Here is a 23,578-nt window from a genome sequence, read left to right on the forward strand (position 1 = left end):
CAGTGGGTGGGGTGTGTTACACAGTGAGTGGGGAGGAGAGAGAAGCAGTGGGTGGGGTGTGTTACACAGTGGGTGGGGAGGAGGGAGAAGCAGTGGGTGGGGTGTGTTACACAGTGAGTGGGGAGGAGGGAGAGCAGTGGGTGGGGTGTGTTACACAGTGGGTGGGGAGGAGGGAGACGCTGTGGGTGGGGTGTGTTACACAGTGGGTGGGGAGGAGGGAGAAGCAGTGGGTGGGGTGTGTTACACAGTGGGTGGGGAGGAGGGAGAAGCAGTGGGTGGGGTGTGTTACACAGTGGGTGGGGAGGAGGGAGAAGCAGTGGGTGGGGTGTGTTACACAGTGGGTGGGGAGGAGGGAGACGCTGTATGATGAGGAAGTGATCTGCTACTTTCACTATCACACAGGCAGCTCTGCAGCACAAGATCCGGCACACACACACACAGTGACACACACAGCTCTGCGGCACACACACACACACACACACACACACACACACACACACACACTCAGTGACACACACAGCTCTGCGGCACACACACACTGTGACACACACACACTGTGACACACAGCTCTGCGGCACACACACACAGTGACACACATAGCTCTACGGCACACACACACACACACACACACACACACACACACACACACACACACACACAGTGACACACACACACACAGTGACACACACAGCTCTGCGGCACACACACACTGTGACACACACACACTGTGACACACAGCTCTGCGGCACACACACACACAGTGACACACATAGCTCTGCAGCACACACACACACACACACAGTGACACACACACACAGTGACACACACAGCTCTGCGGCACACACACACTGTGACACACACACACTGTGACACACACACACACACACAGTGACACACACAGCTCTGTGGCACACACACACTGTGACACACACACACAGTGACACACACAGCTCTGCGGCACACACACACACACAGCTCTGCAGCACAAGATCTCCGGCACACACACACACAGTGACACACACAGCTCTGCGGCACACACACACACACACAGTGACACACACAGCTCTGCGGCACACACACACAGTGACACACACAGCTCTGCGGCACACACACACACAGTGACACACACAGCTCTGCGGCACACACACACACAGTGACACACACAGCTCTGCGGCACACACACAGTGACACACAGCTCTGCGGCACACAGTGACACACAGCTCTGCGGCACACACACAGCTCTGCGGCACACACACAGTGACACACACAGCTCTGCGGCACACAGTGACACACAGCTCTGCGGCACACACACAGCTCTGCGGCACACACACAGTGACACACACAGCTCTGCGGCACACAGTGACACACAGCTCTGCGGCACACACACAGCTCTGCGGCACACACACAGTGACACACACAGCTCTGCGGCACACACAGTGACGCACACAGCTCTGCGCGCACACAGTGACACACACAGCTCTGCGCACACACAGTGACACACACAGCTCTGCGGCACACACACACACAGTGACGCACACAGCTCTGCGGCACACACAGTGACACACACAGCTCTGCGGCACACACACAGTGACACACAGCTCTGCGGCACACACACACAGTGACACAGAACACTGCGGCACACACACACACACACACACAGTGACACACACAGCTCTGCGGCACACACACACACAGTGACGCACACAGCTCTGCGGCACACACAGTGACACACACAGCTCTGCGGCACACACACACACAGTGACACACACAGCTCTGCGGCACACACACACAGTGACACAGAACACTGCGGCACACACACACACACAGTGACACACACAGCTCTGCGGCACACACACAGTGACACAGAACACTGCGGCACACACACACACACAGTGACGCACAGTTCTGCGGCACACACACAGTGACACACAGCTCTGCGGCACACACAGTGAAACACACAGCTCTGCGGCACACACACACAGTGACACACACAGCTCTGCGGCACACACACACAGTGACACAGAACACTGCGGCACACACACACACAGTGACGCACAGTTCTGCGGCACACATACAGTGACACACACAGACAGCTCTGTGGCACACGCACACACACAGTGGCACAGAACTCTGCGGCACACACACACAGTGACACACAGACGCACACAATTCTGCGGCACACACCCAGTGACACACAACACTCTGCGGGCACACATACAGTGACACACACAAACAGCTCTGTGGCACACGCACACACACACACACAGTGACACACAACACTGCGGCAGACACACAGTGACACACACACACAGCTCTGCGGCACACACACACAGTGACACACACACACACAGCTCTGCGGCGCACGCACACACAGTGACACACACAGTGACACACACAGTGACACACCGCTCTGCGGCACACACAGCGCGATGCTCGGCAGGAGAGACACCCCACCACTGGACACCCGTCTTAGGGTCTGTGTGCTGGCAGGTAACATCGGGAGGGGGACACCTCCGTGCACATTGTAACACACACGCACACAGTAACACACACACACACACACTGACTCACACACAGTAACACACACACTAACAGTGACACACACACACACACAGACAAACAACACTCTGCGGCAGGCACACACACAGTGACACACAGTGACACCCACACACACAGACACCCACCCACACAGACACCCCCCCCCCACACACACACAGACAAACAACACTCTGCGGCAGGCACACACACAGTGACACACAGTGACACCCACACTCACAGACACCCCCCCACACACACACAGACAACCACCCACACAGTAACACACACTGACTCACACAGAGTAACACACACACTAACAGTGACACACACAAACACAGACAAACAACACTCTGCGGCAGGCACACACAGTGACACACAGTGACACCCACCCACACAGAGACACCCACCCACACAGAGACACCCACCCACACAGAGACACCCACCCACACAGAGACACCCACCCACACAGAGACACCCACCCACACAGAGACACCCACCCACACAGAGACACCCACCCACACAGAGACACCCACCCACACAGAGACACCCACCCACACAGAGACACCCACCCACACAGAGACACCCACCCACACAGAGACACCCACCCACACAGAGACACCCACCCACACAGAGACACCCACCCACACAGAGACACCCACCCACACAGAGACACCCACCCACACAGAGACACCCACCCACACAGAGACACCCACCCACACAGAGACACCCACCCACACAGAGACACCCACCCACACAGAGACACCCACCCACACAGAGACACCCACCCACACAGAGACACCCACCCACACAGAGACACCCACCCACACAGAGACACCCACCCACACAGAGACACCCACCCCCACAGAGACACCCACCCCCACAGAGACACCCACCCCCACAGAGACACCCACCCCCACAGAGACACCCACCCCCACAGAGACACCCACCCCCACACAGACACCCACCCCCACACAGACACCCACCCCCACACAGACACCCACCCCCACACAGACACCCACCCCCACACAGACACCCACCCCCACACAGACACCCACCCCCACACAGACACCCACCCCCACACAGACACCCACCCCCACACAGACACCCACCCCCACACAGACACCCACCCCCACACAGACACCCACCCCCACACAGACACCCACCCCCACACAGACACCCACCCCCACACAGACACCCACCCCCACACAGACACCCACCCCCAAACAGACACCCACCCCCACACAGACACCCACCCCCACACAGACACCCACCCCCACACAGACACCCACCCCCACACAGACACCCACCCCCACACAGACACCCACCCCCACACAGACACCCACCCCCACACAGACACCCACCCCCACACAGACACCCACCCCCACACAGACACCCACCGCTACACACAGACACCCACCCCCACACAGACACCCACCCCCACAGACACCCACCCCCACAGGCACCCACCCACACACACAGGCACCCGCCCCCACACAGACAGGCACCCGCCCCCACACAGACAGGCACCCGCCCCCACACAGACAGGCACCCGCCCCCACACAGACAGGCACCCGCCCCCACACAGACAGGCACCCGCCCCCACACAGACAGGCACCCGCCCCCACACAGGCAGGCACCCGCCCCCACACAGGCAGGCACCCGCCCCCACACAGACAGGCACCCGCCCCCACACAGGCAGGCACCCGCCGCCACACAGGCAGGCACCCGCCCCCACACAGGCAGGCACCCGCCCCCACACAGACAGACACCCGCCCCCACACAGACAGACACCCGCCCCCACACAGACAGACACCCGCCCCCACACAGACAGGCACCCGCCCCCACACAGACAGGCACCCGCCCCCACACAGACACAGACACCCGCCCCCACACAGACACAGACACCCGCCCCCACACAGACAGGCACCCGCCCCCACACAGACAGGCACCCGCCCCCACACAGACAGGCACCCGCCCCCACACAGACAGGCACCCGCCCCCACACAGACAGGCACCCGCCCCCACACAGACAGGCACCCGCCCCCACACAGACAGGCACCCGCCCCCACACAGACAGGCACCCGCCCCCACACAGACAGGCACCCGCCCCCACACAGACAGACACCCGCCCCCACACAGACAGACACCCGCCCCCACACAGACAGGCACTCGCCCCCACACAGACAGGCACTCGCCCCCACACAGACACAGGCACTCGCCCCCACACAGACACAGACACCCGCCCCCACACAGACACAGACACACCCGCCCCCACACAGACAGCCACCCGCCCCCACACAGACAGGCACCCGCCCCCACACAGACAGGCACCCGCCCCCACACAGACACAGACACCCGCCCCCACACAGACACAGACACCCGCCCCCACACAGGCAGGCACCCGCCCCCACACAGACAGGCACCCGCCCCCACACAGGCAGGCACCCGCCCCCACACAGACAGACACCCGCCCCCACACAGACAGACACCCGCCCCCACACAGACAGACACCCGCCCCCACACAGACAGGCACCCGCCCCCACACAGACAGACACCCGCCCCCACACAGACAGGCACCCGCCCCCACACAGACAGACACCCGCCCCCACACAGACAGACACCCGCCCCCACACAGACAGGCACCCGCCCCCACACAGACAGGCACCCGCCCCCACACAGACAGGCACCCGCCCCCACACAGACAGACACCCGCCCCCACACAGACAGGCACCCGCCCCCACACAGACAGGCACCCGCCCCCACACAGACAGGCACCCGCCCCCACACAGACAGGCACCCGCCCCCACACAGACAGACACCCGCCCCCACACAGACACACCCGCCCCCACACAGGCAGGCACCCGCCCCCACACAGGCAGGCACCCGCCCCCACACAGACAGACACCCGCCCCCACACAGACAGACACCCGCCCCCACACAGACAGACACCCGCCCCCACACAGACAGACACCCGCCCCCACACAGGCAGACACCCGCCCCCACACAGACAGACACCCGCCCCCACACAGACAGACACCCGCCCCCACACAGACAGACACCCGCCCCCTCACAGACAGACACCCGCCCCTGTATTAGAGAGGTGCCTGCGCTCCCTGTATTAGAGAGGTGCCTGCGCTCCCTGTATTAGAGAGGTGCCTGCGCTCCCTGTATTAGAGAGGTGCCTGCGCTCCCTGTATTAGAGAGGTGCCTGCGCTCCCTGTATTAGAGCGGTGCCTGCGCTCCCTGTATTAGAGCGGTGCCTGCGCTCCCTGTATTAGAGCGGTGCCTGCGCTCCCTGTATTAGAGAGGTGCCTGCGCTCTCTGTATTAGAGAGATGCCTGCGCTCTCTGTATTAGAGAGATGCCTGCGCTCTCTGTATTAGAGAGATGGCTGCGCTCTCTGTATTAGAGAGATGCCTGCGCTCTCTGTATTAGAGAGATGGCTGTGCTCTCTGTATTAGAGAGATGGCTGCGCTCTCTGTATTAGAGAGATGCCTGCGTTCCCTGTATTAGAGAGATGCCTGCGCTCCCTGTATTAGAGAGGTGCCTGCGCTCTCTGTATTAGAGAGGTGTCTGCGCTCCCTGTATTAGAGCGGTGCCTGCGCTCCTCACGCTCCTGTCTCTCTTGCAGTTCTCCTCAGTCTGTGGATGGAGGTGACCAGTGGATTCGTTATTCAGCGGATCCCTGAGAGTCCGGCGGTCGGACAGAATGTCACCCTGAAGGTCACCGGGGTCACTGAGACAATACAAGGCTTTTCCTGGTATAAAGGGTCAGGCACGGACTCCCAGAACCAAATCCTCTTCTACAGCCCGAATATTAATACACTGGTACCGGGGGCACAGTACTTCTCCCGGGCGTCACCGCTCCCAGACGGGTCGTTACAGATCTCTGACCTCGTTACCTCAGACCGGGGTAATTACACCGCGCAGATACAGGCGAATACTCAGCTACAATACACAGTGTCCCTGCCTGTATATGGTGAGTAATGTGTGACCTCTCCCTCCCTGAGTATCTCTCCCAGAATCCTTTGCTTGTGCTGGTAGTATGGATATACTGTGTATATGGCCGCCCCGGGATACCCCCAGTTAGGAGCAGGGGGTCAGCTGTTTATTAGTCCCAGTGGAAGAGACTGGAAGAGATTTACCCTGGTGTAACAGGGACTTATTCCTGTTTAATTAAAGCTGCCTCAGAGCTCTGAATCCCACAGGGAGCTGGTTAATTGCAGCCACTCAAGTAACCAGGCTCCACCTGGCTAATCGGAGCTCTGAAATAAAGCTTCATGTGAGAAACAGAGAGACTCCTCAGCACACACGTGTGCAGACACAGGAGAGCAGAGACACATGCACAAAGACTCCTTAGCACCCAAATGGGCTGACATCAGGAGAGTCTTGAGCACACACCAAGACACCTGGACACCACAGACCTGAAGGACCACGACTATAGGGTACCGCTGAGACTTTGGGGTGGTACGCTGGTAAGGAGCTTTTTGTCCGAGCCCTGTAGATAGGGACGGGGGAGTGAGTTACCCCTTACACAGGGATAGGTGGGTAAGGGGTGTATCCTCCCAGCCCTGTAGATAGGGACGGGGGAGTGAGTTATCCCTTACACAGGGATAGGTGGGTAAGGGGCGTATCCTCCCAGCCCTGCAGACAGGGACTGGGGGAGTGAGTTATCCCTTACACAGGGATAGGTGGGTAAGGGGCGTATCCTCCCAGCCCTGCAGATAGGGACGGGGGAGTGAGTTATCCCTTACACAGGGATAGGTGGGTAAGAGGCGTATCCTCCCAGCCCTGCAGATAGGGACAGGGGGAGTGAGTTACCCCTTACACAGGGATAGGTGGGTAAGAGGCGTATCCTCCCAGCCCTGCAGATAGGGACTGGGGGAGTGAGTTATCCCTTACACAGGGATAGGTGGGTAAGGGGCGTATCCTCCCAGCCCTGCAGATAAAGACTGGGGGAGTGAGTTACCCCTTACACAGGGATAGGTGGGTAAGAGGCGTATCCTCCCAGCCCTGCAGATAGTGACTGGGGGAGTGATTTATCCCTTACACAGGGATAGGTGGGTAAGGAGCGTATCATCCCAGCCCTGCAGATAGGGACTGGGAGAGTGAGTTATCCCTTACACAGGGATTGGTGGGTAAGTGGTGTATCCTCCCAGCCCTGCAGATAGGGACTGGGAGAGTGAGTTATCCCTTACACAGGGATAGGTGGGTAAGAGGCGTATCCTCCCAGCCCTGCAGATAGTGACTGGGGGAGTGATTTATCCCTTACACAGGGATAGGTGGGTAAGGGGTGTATCCTCCCAGCCCTGCAGATAGGGACTGGGAGAGTGAGTTACCCCTTACACGGGGATAGGTGGGTAAGGAGCGTATCCTCCCAGCCCTGCAGATAGGGACTGGGAGAGTGAGTTACCCCTTACACAGGGGTAGGTGGGTAAGGGGCGTATCCTCCCAGCACTGCAGATAGGGACTGGGGGATGTGAGTTATCCCTTACACAGGGATAGGTGGGTAAGGGGCGTATCCCCCCAGCCCTGCAGATAGGGACTGGGAGAGTGAGTTATCCCTTACACAGGGATAGGTGGGTAAGGGGCGTATCCTCTCAGCCCTGCAGATAGGGACTGGGAGAGTGAGTTACCCCTTACACAGGGATAGGTGGGTAAGGGGCGTATCCTCCCAGCCCTGCAGATAGGGACTGGGAGAGTGAGTTACCCCTTACACAGGGATAGGTGGGTAAGGGCCGTATCCTCCCAGCCCTGCAGATAGGGACCGGGGACGTGAGTTATCCCTTACACAGGGATAGGTGGGTAAGGGGCGTATCCTCCCAGCCCTGCAGATAGGGACGGGGAGAGTGAGTTATCCCTTACACAGGGATAGGTGGGTAAGAGGCGTATCCCCCCAGCCCTGCATATAGGGACGGGGGAGTGAGTTATCCCTTACACAGGGATAGGTGGGTAAGGGGTGTATCCCCCCAGCCCTGCAGATAGGGACTGGGGGAGTGAGTTACCCCTTACACAGGGATAGGTGGGTAAGGGGCGTATCCTCCCAGCCCTGCAGATAGGGACTGGGAGAGTGAGTTATCCCTTACACAGGGATAGGTGGGTAAGGGGCGTATCCTCCCAGCCCTGCAGATAGGGACTGGGAGAGTGAGTTATCCCTTACACAGGGATAGGTGGGTAAGATGCGTTTCCTCCCAGCCCTGCAGATAGGGACTGGGAGAGTGAGTTATCTCTTACACAGGGATAGGTGGGTAAGGGGCGTATCCTCCCAGCCCTGCAGATAGGGACTGGGAGAGTGAGTTATCCCTTACACAGGGATAGGTGGGTAAGGGGCGTATCCTCCCAGCCCTGCAGTTAGGGTCTGGGGGCGTGAGTTATCCCTTACACAGGGATAGGTGGGTAAGAGGCGTATACTCCCAGCCCTGCAGATAGGGACTGGGAGAGTGAGTTATCTCTTACACAGGGATAGGTGGGTAAGGGGCGTATCCTCCCAGCCCTGCAGATAGGGACTGGGAGAGTGAGTTATCCCTTACACAGGGATAGGTGGGTAAGGGGCGTATCCTCCCAGCCCTGCAGATAGGGACTGGGAGAGGGAGTTATCCCTTACACAGGGATAGGTGGGTAAGAGGCGTATCCTCCCAGCCCTGCAGATAGGGACTGGGAGAGTGAGTTACCCCTTACACAGGGATAGGTGGGTAAGAGGCGTATCCTCCCAGCCCTGCAGATAGGGACAGGGGAGCGAGTTACCCCTTACACAGGGATAGGTGGGTAAGGGGCGTATCCTCCCAGCCCTGCAGATAGGGACTGGGAGAGTGAGTTACCCCTTACACAGAGATAGGTGGGTAAGGGGCGTATCCTCCCAGCCCTGCAGATAGGGACTGGGAGAGTGAGTTACCCCTTACACAGGGATAGGTGGGTAAGGGGCGTATCCCCCCAGCCCTGCAGATAGGGACTGGGAGAGTGAGTTACCCCTTACACAGGGATAGGTGGGTAAGGAGCGTATCCTCACAGCCCTGCAGATAGGGACGGGGGAGTGAGTTATCCCTTACACAGGGATAGGTGGGTAAGAGGCGTATCCTCCCAGCCCTGCAGATAGGGACTGGGGAAGTGAGTTACCCCTTACACAGGGATAGGTGGGTAAGGGGCGTATCCTCCCAGCCCTGCAGGTAGGGACTGGGAGAGTGAGTTACCCCTTACACAGGGATAGGTGGGTAAGAGGCGTATTCTCCCAGCCCTGCAGATAGGGACTAGGGAGAGTGAGTTACCCCTTACACAGGGATAGGTGGGTAAGGGGCGTATCCTCCCAGCCCTGCAGATAGGGACGGGGATAGTGAGTTATCCCTTACACAGGGATAGGTGGGTAAGGGACGTACCCTCCCAGCCCTGCAGATAGGGACTGGGAGAGTGAGTTATCTCTTACACAGGGATAGGTGGGTAAGGAGCGTATCCTCCCAGCCCTGCAGATAGGGACTGGGGGAGTGAGTTATCCCTTACACAGGGATAGGTGGGTAAGGGGCGTATCCCTCCAGCCCTGCAGATAGGGACTGGGGAGAGAGAGTTACCCTTACACAGGGATAGGTGGGTAAGGGGCGTATCCCCCCAGCCCTGCAGATAGGGACTGGGGGAGTGAGTTATCCCTTACACAGGGATAGGTGGGTAAGAGGCGTATCCCCCCAGCCCTGCAGATAGGGACGGGGGAGTGAGTTATCCCTTACACAGGGATAGGTGGGTAAGGGGCGTATCCTCCCAGCCCTGCAGATAGGGATGGGGAGAGTGAGTTACCCCTTACACAGGGATAGGTGGGTAAGGGCCGTATCCTCCCAGCCCTGCAGATAGGGACTGGGAGAGTGAGTTATCCCTTACACAGGGATAGGTGGGTAAGGGGCGTATCCCCCCAGCCCTGCAGATAGGGACGGGGGAGTGAGTTATCCCTTACACAGGGATAGGTGGGTAAGGGGCGTATCCTCCCAACCCTGCAGATAGGGACTGGGAGAGTGAGTTACCCCTTACACAGGGATAGGTGGGTAAGGGGGGTATCCTCCCAGCCCTGCAGATAGGGACTGGGGAGTGAGTTATCCCTTACACAGGTATAGGTGGGTAAGGGGCGTATCCTCCCAGCCCTGCAGATAGGGACTGGGAGAGTGAGTTATCCCTTACAAAGGAATAGGTGGGTAAGGGGCGTATCCCCCCAGCCCTGCAGATAGGGACTGGGAGAGTGAGTTACCCCTTACACAGGGATAGGTGGGTAAGGGGCGTATCCTCCCAGTCCTGCAGATAGGGACAGGGAGAGTGAGTAACCCCTTACACAGGGATAGGTGGGTAAGGGGCGTATCCCCCCAGCCCTGCAGATAGGGACTGGGAGAGTGAGTTATCCCTTACACAGGTATAGGTGGGTAAGGGGGGTATCCTCCCAGCCCTGCATATAGGGACGGGGGAGTGAGTTATCCCTTACACAGGGATAGGTGGGTATGGGGCGTATCCTCCCAGCCCTGCAGATAGGGACTGGGAGAGTGAGTTACCATTACACAGGGATAGGTGGGTAAGGGGTGTATCCTCACAGCCCTGCATATAGGGAGTGGGGGGAGTGAGTTATCCCTTACACAGGGATAGGTGGGTAAGGGGTGTATCCTATCAGCCCTGCAGATAGGGACAGGGAGAGTGAGTTATCCCTTACACAGGGATAGGTGGGTAAGGGATGTATCCTCCCAGCCCTGCAGATAGGGACTGGGAGAGTGAGTTACCCCTTACACAGGGATAGGTGGGTAAGGGGCGTATCCTCCCAGCCCTGCAGATAGGGACTGGGAGAGGGAGTTATCCCTTACACAGGGATAGGTGGGTAAAGGGCGTATCCTCCCAGCCCTGCAGATAGGGACGGGGGGAGTGAGTTACCCTTACACAGGGATAGGTGGGTAAGAGGCGTATCCTCCCAGCCCTGCAGATAGGGACGGGAGAGTGAGTTATCCTTACACAGGGATAGGTGGGTAAGGGGCGTATCCCCCAGCCCTGCAGATAGGGATGGGAGAGTGAGTTACCCCATACACAGGGATAGGTGGGTAAGGGGCGTATCCTCCCAGCCCTGTAGATAGGGACGGGGGGATTGAGTTACCCCTTACACAGGGATAGGTGGGTAAGGGGCGTATCCTCCCAGCCCTGCAGATAGGGACTGGGGGAGTGAGTTATCCTTACACAGGGATAGGTGGGTAAGGGGCGTATCCTCCCAGCCCTGCAGATAGGGACTGGGAGACTGAGTTATCCCTTACACAGGGATAGGTGGGTAAGGGGCGTATCCTCCCAGTCCTGCAGATAGGGACTGGGAGAGTGAGTTATCCCTTACACAGGGATAGGTGGGTAAGGGGCGTATCCTCCCAGCCCTGCAGATAGGGACTGGGAGAGTGAGTTACCCCTTTCACAGGGATAGGTGGGTAAGGGGTGTATCCTCCCAGCCCTGCAGATAGGGACTGGGAGAGTGAGTTACCCCTTACACAGGGATAGGTGGGTAAGGGGTGTATCCTCCCAGCCCTGCAGATAGGGACTGGGAGAGTGAGTTACCCCTTACACAGGGATAGGTGGGTAAGGGGCGTATCCTCCCAGCCCTGCAGATAGGGACGGGGAGAGTGAGTTATCCCTTACACAGGGATAGGTGGGTAAGGGGCGTATCCTCCCAGCCCTGCAGATAGGGACTGGGAGAGTGAGTTATCCCTTACACAGGGATAGGTGGGTAAGGGGCGTATCCTCCCAGCCCTGCAGATAGGGACTGGGAGAGTGAGTTATCCCTTACACAGGGATAGGTGGGTAAGGGGCGTATCCTCCCAGCCCTGCAGATAGGGACGGGGGGAGTGAGTTACCCCTTACACAGGGATAGGTGGGTAAGGGACGTATCCTCCCAGCCCTGCAGATAGGGACTGGGGGAGTGAGTTACCCCTTACACAGGGATAGGTGGGTAAGGGACGTACCCTCCCAGCCCTGCAGATAGGGACTGGGGAGGTGAGTTATCCCTTACAAAGGGATAGGTGGGTAAGGGGCGTATCCTCCCAGCCCTGCAGATAGGGACGGGGGGAGTGAGTTACCCCTTACACAGGGATAGGTGGGTAAGGGGTGTATCCTCCCAGCCCTGCAGATAGGGACGGGAGAGTGAGTTACCCCTTACACAGGGATAGGTGGGTAAGGGGTGTATCCTCCCAGCCCTGCAGATAGGGACGGGAGAGTGAGTTACCACTTACACAGGGATAGGTGGGTAAGGGTCGTATCCCCCCAGCCCTGCAGATACGGACTGGGGGAGTGAGTTATCCCTTACACAGGGATAGGTGGGTAAGGGGCGTATCCTCTCAGCCCCGCAGATAGGGACTCGGAGAGTGAGTTACCCCTTACACAGGGATAGGTGGGTAAGGGGCGTATCCTCCCAGCCCTGCAGATAGGGACTCGGAGAGTGAGTTACCCCTTACACAGGGATAGGTGGGTAAGGGGCGTATCCTCCCAGCCCTGCAGATAGGGACTCGGAGAGTGAGTTACCCCTTACACAGGGATAGGTGGGTAAGGGGCGTATCCTCCCAGCCCTGCAGATAGGGACTGTGAGAGTGAGTTACCCTTACACAGGGATAGGTGGGTAAGGGGCTTATCCTCCCAGCCCTGCAGATACGGACTGGGAGAGTGAGTTATCCCTTACACAGGGATAGGTGGGTAAGGGGCGTATCCTCCCAGCCCTGCAGATAGGGACTGGGAGAGTGAGTTACCCCTTACACAGGGATAGGTGGGTAAGGGGTGTATCCTCCCTGCCCTGCAGATAGGGACTGGGAGAGTGAGTTACCCTTACACAGGGATAGGTGGGTAAGAGGCGTATCCTCCCAGCCCTGCAGATAGGGACTGGGAGAGTGAGTTATCCCTTACACAGGGATAGGTGGGTAAGGGGCTTATCCTCCCAGCCCTGCAGATAGGGACTGGGAGAGTGAGTTATCCCTTACACAGGGATAGGTGGGTAAGAGGCGTATCCTCCCAGCCCTGCAGATAGGGACTGGGAGAGTGAGTTATCCCTTACACAGGGATAGGTGGGTAAGGGGCTTATCCTCCCAGCCCTGCAGATAGGGACTGGGAGAGTGAGTTATCCCTTACACAGGGATAGGTGTGTAAGGGGCGTATCCTCCCAGCCCTGCAGATAGGGACTGGGAGAGTGAGTTATCCCTTACACAGGGATAGGTGGGTAAGGGGTGTATCCCCCCAGCCCTGCAGATAGGGACTGAGAGAGTGAGTTATCCCTTACACAGGGATAGGTGGGTAAGGGGTGTATCCTCCCAGCCCTGCAGATAGGGACAGGGGGAGTGAGTTATCCCTTACACAGGGATAGGTGGGTAAGGGGCGTATCCTCCCAGCCCTGCAGATAGGGATGGGGATAGTGAGTTATCCTTACACAGGTATAGGTGGGAAAGAGGCGTATCCCTCCCAGCCCTGCAGATAGGGACCGGGGATGTGAGTTATCCCTTACACAGGGATAGGTGGGTAAGGGGCGTATCCTCCCAGCCCTGCAGATAGGGACTGGGAGAGTGAGTTACCCCTTACACAGGGATAGGTGGGTAAGGGGCGTATCCTCCCAGCCCTGCAGATAGGGACTGGGAGAGAGAGTTATCCCTTAAACAGGGATAGGTGGGTAAGGGGCGTATTTTCCCAGCCCTGCAGATAGGGACTGGGAGAGTGAGTTACCCCTTACACAGGGATAGGTGGGTAAGGGGCGTATCCTCCCAGCCCTGCAGATAGGGACTGGGAGAGTGAGTTACCCCTTACACAGGGATAGGTGGGTAAGGGGCGTATCCTCCCAGCCCTGCAGATAGGGACTGGGAGAGTGAGTTACCCCTTACACAGGGATAGGTGGGTAAGGGGCGTATCCTCCCAGCCCTGCAGATAGGGACTGGGAGAGTGAGTTATCCCTTAAACAGGAATAGGTGGGTAAGGGACGTATCCTCCCAGCCCTGCAGATAGGGACTGGGAGAGTGAGTTACCCTTACACAGGGATAGGTGGGTAAGGGGCGTATCCTCCCAGCCCTGCAGATAGGGACTGGGAGAGTGAGTTACCCCTTACACAGGGATAGGTGGGTAAGGGGCGTATCCTCCCAGCCCTGCAGATAGGGACTGGGAGAGTGAGTTATCCCTTACACAGGTATAGGTGGGTAAGGGGCGTATCCTCCCAGCCCTGCAGATAGGGACTGGGAGAGTGAGTTATCCCTTACACAGGGATAGGTGGGTAAGGGGCGTATCCCCCCAGCACTGCAGATAGGGACTGGGGAAGTGAGTTATCCCTTACACAGGGATAGGTGGGTAAGAGGCGTATCCCCCCAGCCCTGCAGATAGGGACTGGGAGAGTGAGTTATCCCTTACACAGGGATAGGTGGGTAAGAGGCGTGTCCCTACAGCCCTGCAGATAGGGACTGGGAGAGTGAGTTATCCCTTACACAGGGATAGGTGGGTAAGGGGCGTATCCTCCCAGCCCTGCAGATAGGGACTGGGAGAGTGAGTTACCCCTTACACAGGGATAGGTGGGTAAGAGGCGTTTCCTCCCAGCCCTGCAGATAGGGACTGGGAGAGTGAGTTATCCCTTACACAGGGATAGGTGGGTAAGGAGCGTATCCTCCCAGTCCTGCAGATAGGGACAGGGAGAGTGAGTTACCCCTTACACAGGGATAGGTGGGTAAGGGGTGTATCCTCACAGCCCTGCAGATAGGGACTGGGGGAGTGAGTTACCCCTTACACAGGGATAGGTGGGTAAGGGGCGTATCCTCCCAGCCCTGCAGATAGGGACTGGGAGAGTGAGTTACCCCTTACACAGGGATAGGTGGGTAAGGGGCGTATCGCCCCAGCCCTGCAGATAGGGACTGGGAGAGTGAGTTATCCCTTACACAGGGATAGGTGGGTAAGGGGCGTATCCTCCCAGCGCTGCAGATAGGGACGGGGGGAGTGAGTTACCCCTTACACAGGGATAGGTGGGTAAGGGGCGTATCCTCCCAGCCCTGCAGAGAGGGACTGGGGAGTGTGAGATATCCCTTACACAGGGATAGGTGGGTAAGGGGCGTATCCTCCCAGCCCTGCAGATAGGGACTGGGAGAGTGAGTTACCCCTTACACAGGGATAGGTGGGTAAGGGGCGTATCCTCTCAGCCCCGCAGATAGGGACTGGGAGAGTGAGTTACCCCTTACACAGGGATAGGTGGGTAAGGGGCGTATCCCCCCAGCCCTGCAGATAGGGACTGGGAGAGTGAGTTATCCCTTACACAGGGATAGGTGGGTAAGGGGCGTATCCTCCCAGCCCTGCAGATAGGGACGGGGGAGTGAGTTATCCCTTACACAGGGATAGGTGGGTAAGGGGCGTATCCCCCCAGCCCTGCAGATAGGGACCGGGGGAGTGAGTTATCCCTTACACAGGGATAGGTGGGTAAGGGGCGTATCCTCCCAGCCCTGCAGATAGGGACTGGGAGAGTGAGTTATCCCTTACACAGGGATATGTGGGTAAGGGGCGTATCCTCCCAGCCCTGCAGATAGGGACGGGGGGAGTGAGTTATCCCTTACACAGGGATAGGTGGGTAAGAGGCGTATCTCTACAGCTCTGCAGATAGGGACTGGGAGAGTGAGTTACCCCTTACACAGGGATAGGTGGGTAAGGGGCGTATCCTCCCAGCCCTGCAGATAGGGACGGGGGAGTGAGTTACCCCTTACACAGGGATAGGTGGGTAAGGGGTGTATCCTCCCAGCCCTGCAGATAGGGACTGGGGGATTGTGAGTTATCCCTTACAAAGGGATAGGTGGGTAAGGGGCGTATCCTCCCGGCCCTGCAGATAGGGACGGGGGAGTGAGTTATCCCTTACACAGGGATAGGTGGGTAAGGGGCGTATCCCCCCAGCCCTGCAGATAGGGACGGGGGAGTGAGTTAGCCTTACACAGGGATAGGTGGGTAAGGAGCGTATCCTCCCTGCCCTGCAGATAGGGACTCGGAGAGTGAGTTACCCCTTACACAGGGATAGGTGGGTACGAGGCGTATCCTCCCAGCCCTGCAGATAGGGACGGGGGAGTGAGTTATCCCTTACACAGGGATAGGTGGGTAAGGGGCGTATCCTCCCAGCCCTGCAGATAGGGACTGGGAGAGTGAGTTACCCCATACACAGAGATAGGTGGGTAAGGGGCGTATCCTCCCAGCCCTGCAGATAGGGACTGGGGGAAGTGAGTTACCCCTTACACAGGGATAGGTGGGTAAGGGGCGTATCCCCCCAGCCCCGCAGATAGGGACTCGGGAGTGAGTTATCCCTTACACAGGGATAGGTGGGTAAGGGGCGTATCCCCCCAGCCCTGCAGATAGGGACGGGGGAGTGAGTTACCCTTACACAGGGATAGGTGGGTAAGGGGGGTATCCTCCCAGCCCTGCAGATAGGGACTGGGAGAGTGAGTTATCTCTTTACACAGGGATAGGTGGGTAAGGGGCGTATCCTCCCAGCCTTGCAGATAGGGACTCGGAGAGTGAGTTACCCCTTACACAGGGATAGGTGGGTACGAGGCGTATCCTCCCAGCCCTGCAGATAGGGACTGGGGGATTGTGAGTTATCCCTTACACAGGGATAGGTGGGTAAGGGGCGTATCCTCCCAGCCCTGCAGATAGGGACAGGGAGAGTGAGTTACCCCTTACACAGGGATAGGTGGATAAGGGACGTATCCTCCCCGCCCTGCAGATAGGGACTGGGAGAGTGAGTTACCCCTTACACAGGGATAGGTGGGTAAGGGGCGTATCCTTGTTATATCTTGAAAAACGCATTTGTCTGATATCACTAGTCTTAGGAGCTCGCACGATACGCGGCTACCACTGTTTTGCGGAGTCTCGCATTAAACTGCAAACACAGGTTCAATCTGTATCCCACCACGCTGCCACCAATTAATATATATGCCTGTCATGAGAGAACAGAACCTATATATAATAACCGGGCCAGATTGAACATGATTAGGATATTGTAAACTGAATGAGTTTATTTCCTATGAGCAGAACAGACAATACATCAAGCAAATAACATTACAGGAATATTCACACTTACTGGGGCTGGACAAGGAGATATTCAGCCCAATAGCAGCTCCTTAGTAGTTACAGTCACGACAAGCACAGGAATAAGGGGTGCAAACAATTATATAGACGCAGGACCCCATTCCTAACACGGCAGTTCAGTTATTGGTGAACAATGACCTTGTCCCAATCACAGGTTGCCAGGTAACGTGGGAAGCGGGGTTACCCAGCCCCCCAGTAATACACCCCTCCCCGGGTCCTACTTGGCCAGCCCATTTATAAAAAAATATGACAAGAGTCCGGGGTGCCATTATGTCCAGTAAAATGGTTATTGGGGGAGAAACTGTTCCTGTAGCGCTTATCTGATGATGCGGCCGCCGCGCGGGAAACTCAAATAGAAACGGAGAAAAGCCCCGCATTTATCCGGGTAAGTGGTAGAATAAAGGCGGCCGCCACAGTAACATAGCAATTAATTCTGCTGAAGCAGGGGAATGCAGATCAACTTATACACAGTATGGTTAACCCTTTCCCTCCCGACATAATTTATACACATACAGGAATATAACACAGAGCTGCAGGGAGTTGCAGCCTTATTCTGGGGACAAAACAGATGTGACAGGGGAGTGCAAGTTATTACCCAACACACATTAACCCCTTGTGTCCCAAGCATGATTGTAGGGGCTGTCAGCTGGGGGGGTGACCCCTTTATTCAGGCCTGCCATAGCCTCCCATCATGACAGTGAGGCTGGGAGTGGTATATACAGTAGGTAGGTGAGTGTGGGAGTGGTATATACAGTATGTAGGTGGGTGTGGTATATACAGTAGGTAGGTGGGTGTGGGTGTGGTATATACAGTATGTAGGTAGGGCTGGGTGATATATACAGTTTGTAGGTGGGTGTGGGAGTGGTATATACAGTACGTAGTTGGAGTTGTGCGTGGTATATACAGTATGTAGGCGGGAGTGGTATATACAGTATGTAGGTGGGGCTGGGTGTGGTATATACAGTATGTAGGTAAGGTTGGGAGTGGTATATACAGTATGTAGGTGAGGCTGGGAGTGGTATATACAGTATGTAGGTGAGGCTGGGAATGGTATATACAGTATGTAGGTGTGGCTGGGAGTGATATATACAGTTGTGACGGGGGAAGGGTGCCAAGCGAGTATTAAAGGGGTCACCCCCATTAGGCACCCCTTCCACCGTCTGGGAGGTGAGGGGTTAACCAGAAATGTACCGATAATACATATGGTCCCCTGCTTCACAGCCAAAAGTTGCGTCCCTTGGTTATCATGTTCCCACAGAGGGATTTCATGTATGTTTATTCCCCTGCCTCAGGGCAAAATGTGTTCTATCTCATAGACGTGTACAGTATATTGGTACAATTATGGGTGTTTGTATCTTTACAGTGTATGCACCAACCACATACACTGGGATCTGGTCGGGAGGGAAAGGGTTAATTACATTTACATGTTTATTGCCCTTTGTCCCCTTTCCCGCCTTTGCAGTCTCCATTTTGCAGCCTGTCCATAGGTCACCATTGGAGCCCCATGTAACCCTATGGAGATTTCATAGATTTGGGACCGATACCTGAGAAGACCTGCAGGTGGCGCCCGAGAGGAGGAGCGGAGCTTCCCCATTGAAAGTGAATGGAGTAATGCATTTCAATGGGGATTCCTCAAGTCCGACCTCCAGGAACGAGCTGGCAGCCAGCCAGACCGCAAAACAGCAAAAGCGGATACAAAGTCAATGTGGAGTTTTGATCACACTAGGCTTCGGTCAAGTTCACCACCAATTGGCATGGGAACTTTTGTTCTAGGGCATCCCGAAATTAAAAATTTTTTGCCCCTAGCCCCTAGGAACCCCCTCACTCGACCCCAACTGGGTCCGACAATTAATGGCGGCGAGAAAGGGTCGCGCTGGCCATGAGGGTCCTACCATTGACAGCAATGTCGGAGAAAAGCCGCGTGGCTTTTAAACACTAAGTGGAAAACAGTGTAAACTGAAAACCCATAACTCCGGTTCTGTGGGGACCAGAGGGCTGGGATTTGGCCAGCATGTAGTCACTGCTCCGGCATGACTGCATGACAATTTCCGGCCCTCTCCCCTCAACCGAACGGGGTAGGGTTAAATGTGAAAAAGTGTGAGCTGCCCATTGACTCCAATAGTAGCGGAGGTGCCATTGAATCCTATGGCAGCGCCGGCCCATGCATTTCATATGGCGGCGCCAGCCCATGCATTTCCTATGGCGGCGCCGGCCCATGCATTTCCTATGGCAGCGCTGGCTCTATTGATTGCAATGGAGGTAAAAGCCGCGAGGTAAACGGCTAAGTGTAAAACTGTAAAAACCTGAAGTCCATAACTCTGGTTCTGTATGGCCCAGAGAGTTGGGATTTGGCCAGTATGTAGTCACTGCTCCGGCATGACTGCATGGCAAATCGCGACCCTCTCTGAGCAACAGGACGGAGGCAGGTTAATTGTTTAGTTTGGGTTTCTGCCATTGACTTCAATGGCAGAGAAATGCAATGTCTGTAAATGTGCATTTAAAGTGTATTTCCATAACTCTGGTTCGGTGGGTCCCAGCGAGCTGAAAATTGACCACTGTGTAGAGTCCTCTCCGGCATGAGGATCTGGCAATTTGTAGCCCGTTCGGCCCAGCCGAACAGATTATTTTAATATATATATATATAATTGAGGAAGTGTACTGTGTTTGGTGTCTGGCATAAAAGCCCAGGAAAGATACTGGCTCTGCAGTATGTTAATGTTCAGGGCGCGACTATAAGTCTACAACAGGCCCCCTGATCAAAGGCTCCCCCACCCTGATTGTATATGCTAGGGCGGGGAAAAGCATGACCTGAGTAGTTCTGTAGGTGTTATAAATCACACTTGCAGACAAAGGTTTTCCTGTCCAGAGACCCAAAAGGCAGACTAGGAGACGCCAATCTTTTGTGAGTGGGGTTTAAGAAAAGGGGCCCCTGATTAGAATAATGCCCACCCCTGTGGGCAGGTATTACCTTGCTTCCCACAAGAGCTGGCAAGGGGTAATTGGGTGTAGGTAATTGGTAACCAATACCTGACACCCAATGTTAAGGGATAGGGCTTAAATCCTATATAACTGATTGTAATCTCTATGCCCAGTGTTTTCATCTTCGTCTGTATCCTGTATTGCTGAATGAATTGCCAATCCAGATCCTGGTTGCTTCATTGCCATTCCCCAAAGTAAGTGTATATATCCTGTGTGTTATTTGTATATTCTGTGTGTTCACCTTTTTCAAGGAATAAACTTTCTTTATTATATTAAGGTCGCATTCAATTCAACCCAGTGATTTTGGTGTATATTATAACCCTGCACAAGCTCCCGTGACAACAGTATGTAAGTGGGTGGGCGTGGTTGTCACGGTAGCTTGTGATAGGATATAATATACACCAAATAACTGGGTTGAACTGAACACGACTTAGATATAATAAAGAGAGTTTATTCCTTAGATACAGTAGGTGAACACACAAGATAATACAAATAACAGACAAGAAATAACACTTACTTAGGGATTGGGATGATGAAGTAATCAGGAAACAGGATTAGCAATTCATACAGCAATAAGGCATCAAGTAGTTAGTAAAATCGAAGACTCTGAGTATAGGACTGACACTGATTTATATGTAATTCCAGTCCTATACTTTGTTATTGAGTGCCAGTCATTGGAGGACAATTATCTGCACCCAATCTCTAACGTTGGAACGTTGATAGATCATGCCCCCCAGCTAGTTGGCACATGCGTACTTCTGGCCCTGGGGGTCTCATTTCTTTAGCCCCACACAAAAGTCAGGGCGCCTACATGTCTACCAGACTTGGATCTGGTCAGGAAATCCTTTGTCTGTAAGTGTGAATTACAGCACTTGCAGACCACTCAAACCCTGCGTTTCTCCGCCCTAATGTATACAGCCAGAGTGGCTGAGCCTTTGATCAGGGGGTCTGTTGTAGACAATGGGTCGCCCCCCCTCAGCATTTACATTAAACAGAGTCAGAAACCTTCGCGGGCTTTTATCCCCGCTTCGAAATACAATACAGTTTTTAATATCAAGGTATATTAAAATAATCCGTTCGGCGGGGCCGAGCGGGCTGAAACTTGCCAGAACCTCATGCCGGAGGTGACTCTCCATGGTGGCCAAGTTTCAGCTCGCTGCGACTCACCGGGCCAGAGATACAGAAATACAGTTTAAAAAACCTTTTTGAACATGAGGCTTTTTTCCGCCATGCAAGTCAATGGCAGAAACCCAAACTTTGCAATTACCCTGACTCCGTTCTGTTGCCCCGAGAGGGTCGGTATTTACCACGCAATCCTGCCGGAACTAGGACTACATGGTGGCCGAATCGCAACCCTCTAGGTTGGACGGAAGCGGAGTTATGGGCTCTGGGTTTCTGCTCATTCGGACTTAGTCGTTTTTACGCGATGCTCTTCACTCCGCCATTAGAGTCAATGGCGCTACCCTCGTGGCGAGCGCGACCCTTTATGGGGATCCTTGATTCTCGGACCCGGTGGTGGTTGAGTGTGGGGGTTCCTAGGATCTAGGGGCAAAAATAATTTTATTTCTGGGTGCCCTAGAACCTAAGTTTCCCACGCCAATTGTGTTTCAACTTGACCTAGTGTGATCAAAGCTCTTTTTCAGAGATTGTGTCCGCTTTTGCGGTCTGCGGTTTGGATGGCTGCCAACCTGTTCCTGGAGGTCAGCATCGAGGAATCCCCATTGAAATGAATGGCTCCATTGACTTACAATGGGGAACCGCCGCTCCTCCTCTCGGGTGCCACCTGCTGGTCTTCTATGGAAACGGGCCCGAACCGCCATTGGAATGCATGGAGCTGCAATGGCGACCTATGGGAAGCTGCAAAATGGAGCCTGCAAAGGCGGGAAAATTGAACAAAGGGCTATAATCACTTCCTAACTATTAACCCTTTTCCTCCCAAACGGATCCCAGTGTGAGTGTTGGTGCAGACACTGGAATGGGGGAAATACATTATAACAGGGGAATGCACATTTGGATGTTGCAGCAGGGTAAAAACACATTCCTAGACCGCAGTCCAGTTAACCCCTTGCCTCCCTGGTGAGGTCAGGGGGTGGCGATATGGGGTGCAACCCCTTTAATACCGGGCCAATCCCCCTCTCCCTCTACAGTGGTATATACAGTATGTAGGTGGGAGTAGTATATACAGTAGGTAGGTGGATGTGGTATATACAGTATGTATTTGGGGCTGGGAGTGGTATATACAGTATGTAGTTGGGGCTGGGTGTGGTATATACAGTATGTAGTTGGGGCTGGGTGTGGTATATACAGTAGGTGGGTCTGGGCGTGGTATATCACACTCGACTCCTCTCTCACATTCTCCTCACATTCAAAACATTTCTAAAACTTGTCGCTTTTTCCTCCGCAATATAACTAAGATTCGTCCTTTCCTCTGTTGTTCGACTGCTAAAACTCTGACTCAGGCCCTCATTCTCTCCCGTCTCGATTACTGCAACCTCCTGCTGTCTGGCCTTCCTGCCTCTCATCTGTCTCCCCTACAATCTATCCTAAACGCTGCTGCCAGAATCACTCTACTCTTTCCTAGATCTGTCTCAGCATCTCCCCTCATGAAATCCCTCTCCTGGCTTCCGATCAAATCCCGCATCTCACACTCAATTCTTCTCCTCACTTTTAAAGCTTTACACTCTTCTGCCCCTCCTTACATCTCAGCCCTAATTTCTCGTTATGCACCATCCCGGCTCTTGCGTTCTGCTCAAGGATGTCTTCTTTCTACCCACTTTGTATCTAAAGCCCTCTCCCGCATTAAACCTCTCTCACTGACTGCCCCTCACCTCTGGAATGCCCTTCCCCTCAGTACCCGACTAGCACCCTCTCCATCCACCTTTAAGACACATCTGCTTAAAGAAGCATATGAGTAGCACTGTGGATATTCTGAACACAGGATACATAAAGCTTGGCCCCCTGCAGACGCACTTACCAGAACTCCCTCCTACTGTCTCTGTACG

At 55.5% G+C, this 23,578-nt stretch overlaps 1 protein-coding gene across 1 annotated transcript in view; it reads left to right on the forward strand.

The window, feature by feature from the left end:
- Positions 1 to 367: 367 nt before the first annotated feature.
- Positions 368 to 23,578, forward strand: part of LOC142483678 (cell adhesion molecule CEACAM3-like) — a 66,099-nt gene continuing 42,888 nt past the window's right edge. Inside the window, exons 1-2 of the mRNA XM_075583694.1 lie at positions 368 to 2,490; positions 6,169 to 6,516. Coding sequence (XP_075439809.1) covers positions 2,430 to 2,490; positions 6,169 to 6,516 — 409 coding nt within the window. The 5' untranslated portion in view covers positions 368 to 2,429. The remainder of the gene's footprint in view (positions 2,491 to 6,168; positions 6,517 to 23,578) is intronic.

This window comes from Ascaphus truei, unplaced genomic scaffold (genome assembly GCF_040206685.1).
Source record: "Ascaphus truei isolate aAscTru1 unplaced genomic scaffold, aAscTru1.hap1 HAP1_SCAFFOLD_354, whole genome shotgun sequence".
NCBI lineage: Eukaryota > Metazoa > Chordata > Amphibia > Anura > Ascaphidae > Ascaphus > Ascaphus truei.